Genomic DNA, 7,070 nt, shown 5'->3' with positions numbered 1-7,070 from the left:
CCCAGTGCCACTGCCTGCCCTAAGTGCAGCCCCTGCCCAACCCCCAGCTGGAAAGAGCCTGGCACCTCCCCCTGCCCCAGCCTGCAGCAGTAGCCCACCCTCACCCTGTGCACAGATCAAGGGGCACATGCCCCCCATGGCTTCCCCAAGGGTGTGTGTAGCAGCGGGATCCCTACTCGCCCCATGCTTCCCAGATGAGCTATGCAGCTCCATCTCATACCCCACCCACACCTTCATCCCCTGCCCCTATCCCAGTCCAACTTCCTTCCTCACTACAGGGACCTCAATCTGCCCCACCACGTCACTTCCCTCCCCCACACCCCTTCTCCCCCAACACACTTATCACACTGTCCAAGCTGCTTGGCTAGCCACATGCATGCAGCATTTATCGGAGACAATGACAGCCACATCAGCCAAAAAAAGCTGATTGCTGATAATGTCAAGTTTCTTTTTTTTGGTGCTGATATTATATGGACCGATGTATTGGTGCACCCCTATTTTTTTCGTTTGTTTTTTTTAATTAAGGGCTCATTCATACAAAAGCACTGCTATAAGACCTGTCTTTCAGAATCAAATCCTTGGAGCTGTTGCACGCATTCATGCTTTTATAGATTTTATTTGAATTAATCAACTTTGTTGTTTCAGGGCTATTTGTTAAATGTAAGGGTGCAAAAAAGATGGTTCTGTTTGCTCTTCTGGAGTGATAGCACATTTTGACTGAGCAGCCTTCTGCTTTTTATGACCAAGCCACAAGCACAAGTTATGATTCAAAATACAGGAAATGTAATGGAGATAAACATACACTGTTATATAGTTCCATATCATTAAGTAATATACCTACATTTACAAAAATAAATACATTTATAGATAGAATGTACTCTGCAGTTAGGTGGGTCTTTTGAAGAACAGTTTAATAACTAACCTTTTCTTGCTAAGTTTGAACATTAAAATCCTCTAGTGCTACCTATGATTCTAATATTTGAGAGAAGCTGCTCAAAAAAAAAAAATAATTGGACCCTTCAGTGTGTGTGTGTGTATATATATATATCTGAGAGAGAGAGAGAGAGAGAGAGACAAACCCCTTTGACTCTAGGATAATTACTACTGTAAAGTATAAATACATGTGACATACAGGCAGTACTGGTCCAGATCATTCAGATGATATTGTGACATTATTATGAAGTAAATTGATCTGTCTGGCACAGTATCACTGACCTCTGTCACAGGATAGGAGCCTCAAGGGTGGCCGTGTTCTCCTAAAGCCCCTTGACTGTGCCAATTTGGCCTGCTGGGCACCCTCAGTTCTCACCTGCCACAGCTTTGATGGAAATATAAAAATAGGGAGGCTGCCTTTATGTCCTCTTGGACACAGTTTGTTGGACTCTCTGAACCCCATGGGTTCCTGGACTCTTTGTGGGTCCTGTTTCACTATGGGTGTTTCGGGGGGGCACCCTAGCCTTATGGGCTATATGCATGGCTCCAACCGCCCCTTTACCATGCCCCAAGCCTTGCAGATGGTACCAGCGTTGTATTGCCTAGGCCTTGTTATAATTCGGCCCCTTGTCCTCACTAAGCTCTCTGCAGCCCTTGTTGCTGTGCCCCTCAGTGCTGGGCTCTCCTCAGCCCTTGTCACTGTGCCCCTCGGCGCTGAGCTCTCCGCCCCCAAATGCCATGCCTGCTCTGGTGCCGGGGTCCCCATGCTGCAGTGGGCCCCCAATGAGGCCGCCTCCTTCCCCAAATAGCTTCACCCAAACCACCAGTGTTATGGAACAACAAACAAAACACAAGCCCCTGGGCTATAACATAATACAAAAGACAAGGGTGTGCTCAGTCCCTTTAAAAGCATTGAACTGCATCCCTGGCACTAAGTATCTAGTGAGCAAGGGTACCTGTGGAGCTCGTGCAGCCCCATTAGCCTCAGGTGCAGCACATTAGGCCATTGCTGCATCACTGGGCACTTCCTCCCTAGAGGCTCCTTCCCCTCTGACTGCCAGCAGGGAACTGAACTGCCAGGCCCCAGCCCTAGGGTTTATATGGGCTTAGGGCCCTGCCTTTTCTGGCCAGCTAACCAGGTGCAGATGTGGCCAATTCCCTCATTAACCAGTTGTCATGGCAACCTGCACCTGGGCTCTTATCTGGCCCTTCGTGTTCCCTCCCTGGACAATCTCTGCTCTAATAGGAGCAGGCACCTTAGTGCCCTGTGACAACCTCAAATGATGCCAAAGATATCTGGGCTTTTTTTCTCAGTATTGGCCAGTGGACTATCACTAGAACATTTGGATTGTTTCTTTTTGGTTACCAGCAGAAAAGGAACTGAGATCATTAATTTATAATCAGCTTTCCTCTGAGATGGCCTATAGTCTAGTTCTTTTAGCTGTTACTACCTGAAACTTCAGCGCTACAGGTGAAGAAGAGTTTCAGTTCACTTTCCAACCATTTGATCTGACTGGCACAAATTCAGTCCTTACTGGTTTGTAATAAGTTCTTAGTTTTTTGGATACCAATATTGCCCCCTTGTAAAACTGAACAGTTCATACTTAAAGCTTTTATCTTGCATTCCAAGCTCTACTTTATCAGCACATCTCTTTAAATGTTAACACATTTGTCCTCTTGAAATTTTAATTTATGGGTTATAAAATGACCTCTGTCACCTGAAATACTGACAATTGTGGTATACCTAAACGTTTTCCTAGTGTGTCTTTCCATCAAGTCATTATTTTTTACAGTATCTCATGCATTGGAAGTGTTTACCTAAACACAAGATATTGAGAAAGGAGATTTGTCTATCCTTAGATGTTTTGAATGTGAATGAGTACAAAGTCTCACGCTGGTGCCTTTCTTGAACCATTTATGTCTGGAATCACTTTACTCCCAGGGCTATAGCATGTGAGAAGTCCTCTTTCATATATTAGATGGAGTAAAAGAACCCCATGGTTTTAGCCTTGAGAATTATTACAATTGGCTCTGATAGGGGAATAGAGAATGCTTATCTTGATATAGGAGTCTCTTTCAAAGTGAATAAAACACAGTGAAGTAAAGCACAAAGCCCATTCTGTTTCACTGGAAGCAACTGGAGATCATCATCACTCATTCCTGGTCTACTGCATTGACTGATAGCACCAATAATACCAGTGCATACTGCACGCACATTTTCCCCAAAGATTAACCGTCCAAAATTGGGGTGCACGTCTTAAGCAGGGAAGCTGATTTTCTGCCCAAAATGGAAGCATGTAGATGCTATAAGATGGCTACTTTTTAATGGTGTTGATAATCAAGCTATCCTTTCTTCAGTATTGTTTTCTCTTTGTTAGCTAGTAGTTTCTCTCCTACTTTACCACCCTGCAAACTATTTCAGCTTTTTTCAAAATCTTAGACCCACCTGTGGTGTCCAGTCTTCAGCAATAGCTACTGTTTCAACTTTTGGCTAAGTACTCATTAGCTGCTGACAGTACATCCGTGGAAGGGTTAAACCTGTAGCTTTTTAATTTGTCTGAACAGGTAAAGGAGAGTGAGTGAGCTGAAGATTAGGCCCTGTCCCTGCTCTATATAGCCATAACTCTGCAATTTGTCTTTCTTCATTTTGTCTTCCCAAATACAATGTGTGTTTTATTTGGAAGCATGTGGTATGTGAGACACTTTAAACTTCTTAAAATTCTCTGAAATGTAAGACCATTATAGAGAAGTGTTTTCCTATGTGCTTATTCAGCACAAACACTTCCTTCTTAGTATGTCAATGAGCAATGATCCAGCTTTTCAGTTTGCTGCATAAAAACACAGATTTTCTTATTGAAAGGAGAAAATCTATGGGGGGCAGGGGTTGGAGGGCCAGGGCTTGGGGACTGTCCAGAAGGCTGTGTAGGGCATGTGTTTGTGTGTGTGGGAGCCAGGGGTGTGTGGAGGGGATGTGTGTGTGAAGGTAGGGGGAAGGTGTCCTGCTGCTGGGGTTGCGGTGGGGCAGGGGATCTGAGGCAGAACTTGGTGCCACTGGCAAGCCCAGCTCTTTGATGATACCAGTGAGGCCCAACCAGAGGTGCCTGCCCCTCCAGAGCAGGAAGGAGATGGTGGCAGGGGGGGAGTCAGGCATCTGGAGGCTTCCTCTGGCAGGGCTGGGGGGGCAGTGGGCTGCAGGTCAGGAGTGAGGGCAGGGGTGGGGGCTGCAAGTTGGGAGTGAGGGGCACCAGCGAGGTGAGAGGGGGCAGGGAACTGTGAGTTGGGAGTGAAAGGCATTGGCAGGGCTGGAGCACCTGTGGCTTGGGAATGAGGGACCCCAGTTGGGGGTGGGGGACTGTGGTTTGGGAGTGAGGGGCACTGGCAGGGTCAGGGGAGCTGCAGGTCAAGAGTAAGGGGCACTGGCAGGGATTGGGGGCTGCAGGTTGGGAGTGAGGGGCACCAGGTGGGACAGAGGACTGTGGGTCAGGAGTGAGGGGCAAGGGCAGGGGGCTGTAGGTTGAGAGTGAGGGACACCAGCAGGGACGGGGGGGCTACAGGTTCAGAGTGAGGAGCACCGACATGGCTGGGAGTGGCGGGGGACTGTGGCTTGGGAGTGAGGGACAATGGCATAAGCAGGGGCACGGCAACGGCATATCAGGGCTGCTCTGCACCACAAAGCAGTGGAGGGACAGCAGCAGCTGGAACCATGTCCTGGTGAGTGAAGTAGGCAGAGGGACCTCTGATTTTACATGATAAAAAAACAAATAAAATCAAACACCAAAATATATAGGTATTTAGAATGTATTTCATTAGGATGATTTGAGGCAATGGCAGGCTTCCAAATTGCTCTAAAATTGTAAATATATCAATAAAACGTTGTGTTCAACTGATATATATATATATATATATATAGCAGCGTTTCATTTTAATCATGGAAAAACACATTTTGAGAGATTCAGTCAGACAATCTGGGAATTTTTATCAGTTTTATTTGCAGTTTTTAAACAGAGAAAACTAGGGTCACTGCTGATGAGCAAATGAAAACTGTATTTACAATAATCTTTTGTGGCCTTGATATTGAAGCAATCATTGTGTGAAGAGTTAAGAGTAAAAACTACTGGGCCAAAAGCCACCTTCTGTAACACTAATACTAATCTGGAATAACACAGTGATTTCAGTTATCATCATTTAGATCAATACATTCACTATACATTAACTTTTATGTAACTAAGAATAGACTGTTCCCTGGTGTTATCTGTTGGCATTATAGAAAGTCTTGGAGGAGATTTAACTGTTAGAGCCAAGTAATTATATATAAATTAATGCTTAATATAGACAGTTCATTTATCTTTGCCATTTTCTTTTCATTACCTGTAGAAGGCATGTTGGTATCAGCAAATGAACCATTTGGTCATCAACCAGTGGACCATTTGGTTCCTATAATACTGCAGATTTGACCACTCTGAGGATATTACAGTTTCTTTTGTTTGTCCCCAAATTTTGTGACTACAGGTAGATGCAGTCTTATATGAATAAACACTCGTTTTTAAAGGTTCAACTTGAACACTTTGAGTCAGTTATGGCAAGTGGAAGGGGCTAGCTGAACTTTCTTACATTATCTTTAAAAAGTTGGTAATGCCATTTCTAAGTCTATTCCTGGAATGCTATTTTTTTCTTTGATGTTAGTATTGGATCACTGGTAAGACAATGGGTCTGCCAGTGAACAGAACCAACAAAGAAGTGCAATCACTTCAGGTGGCCAATTGTATGGGAGCAGGAAAATATTAAGAACTTAATTGAACAAACAATAAGAAAAATAATATATAAGGGTGAAAATGTATGTCTCCATCCTTAAGCTACTCCTCCCTTTTTCAGAACTTTCGGGTGAAGCAGTAAGTGTAGCTGCACAAATATAATTTTTCTACTGTAGTAATTGCCATATTTAAATAATTTGGCATGTCAAGTTCTAACTTTAGCATTATAAATTACATTAGTTTGTAGTGTATGAATTGCTATGCCTGTACATTTATTACAGTGAAGCACTAAAATTACCTGATGTTCTTAACTTTATTAATAACAAAAAAATACTCCCTTTTAACAAAAGGCTTTTTTATACAATATTTCTTTCTTTAGGGTGAAGATGGCTTTCCAGGATTTAAAGGTGACATGGGCCTTAAAGGTGACAGAGTAAGTATTTATATAGAAAAACACAGTGCTTAGAAAGAATAACTATTGTTATCATGAGAGGATTACGTCAAACTCATTTATAGTTAGTTTAAAAAATGAAGCAATCATTTTTACTCCTGGGTATGGACAAATTTAGGGCCAGAGTCTCAACTACTGTGAATCACTGCTAACAGTGGAACTATGCCAATGTTCTGGCCTTGGGCTTCAAATGATATTAACTCAGCAGTGCCACCAACAATGTAATTGTTTATCAAATCTGATTCATATTTTCCCAACTAAGCCAGGTAGCTCACGTTATACCAGATTAATCCTCCTTGGCCAGTTTTTGATTGGTATAAATCAACCAGTGTAATCCTAGTTCCTATACTTCTTCCCAATCCCTATCCAGGGAAGCCTGCTGACAGTAGCCCCTGAATAACTGGTTTATCCAATTGACTCAAATCTGCTGTGGAAAGGTATGCCACATAAGTACTGTTCTTCCATTGGACTACCATATCATGTTTATCAGAGTTTTAGGGGGGCAGGCAAATACAGATGGACAGCTTCCAACCAAGAATTGCCATAAGATTCAAGTTGTCAAGCTGGAATCTATGTACAAAACTTCTGAAAATACTAATTCTGGATAATGTAAATACATTATGTCCCTAAACATTAGTATTTTGTTTTATTTTCTTAATTTTCTTCTATGTTTGCTGAGATCTTGTGTTTTAATTTAATGTTTATTTTGTCAAGTTGGTGATGGGCAGTCCAGTTGTTTCATACAGTGCATATTGGCTAGAGCACTGTCAGTATCTCAGTACTGTATTTCTTCACATGCAATACACACCTTTTTTTCCAAAATTCAGCTACAGAAAATTGACATGATTGTTATAAGAGAGGAAATACAGTTCATAACAGTTTCTGCCTCTGCAGGGAGAAAGCAAAAGTAACTCTGCATAAGAAGCACAATAAGT

The 7,070-nt window shown here is 42.8% G+C and overlaps 1 protein-coding gene across 3 annotated transcripts in view; it reads left to right on the top strand.

Annotated features, from left to right (window-relative positions):
* The window catches only part of COL11A1 (collagen type XI alpha 1 chain), a 269,666-nt gene that overhangs the window by 132,963 nt on the left and 129,633 nt on the right, over positions 1-7,070 (top strand). For all 3 annotated transcript variants that reach the window (XM_006032152.3, XM_014523947.2, XM_006032150.3), the window contains one exon: positions 6,064-6,117. In XM_006032152.3, coding sequence (XP_006032214.1) covers positions 6,064-6,117 — 54 coding nt within the window. The remainder of the gene's footprint in view (positions 1-6,063; positions 6,118-7,070) is intronic.

Source organism: Alligator sinensis, unplaced genomic scaffold, assembly GCF_000455745.1.
Source record: "Alligator sinensis unplaced genomic scaffold, ASM45574v1 scaffold329_1, whole genome shotgun sequence".
Lineage (NCBI taxonomy): Eukaryota > Metazoa > Chordata > Crocodylia > Alligatoridae > Alligator > Alligator sinensis.
This window is presented reverse-complemented; position numbering and strand designations above follow the sequence as displayed.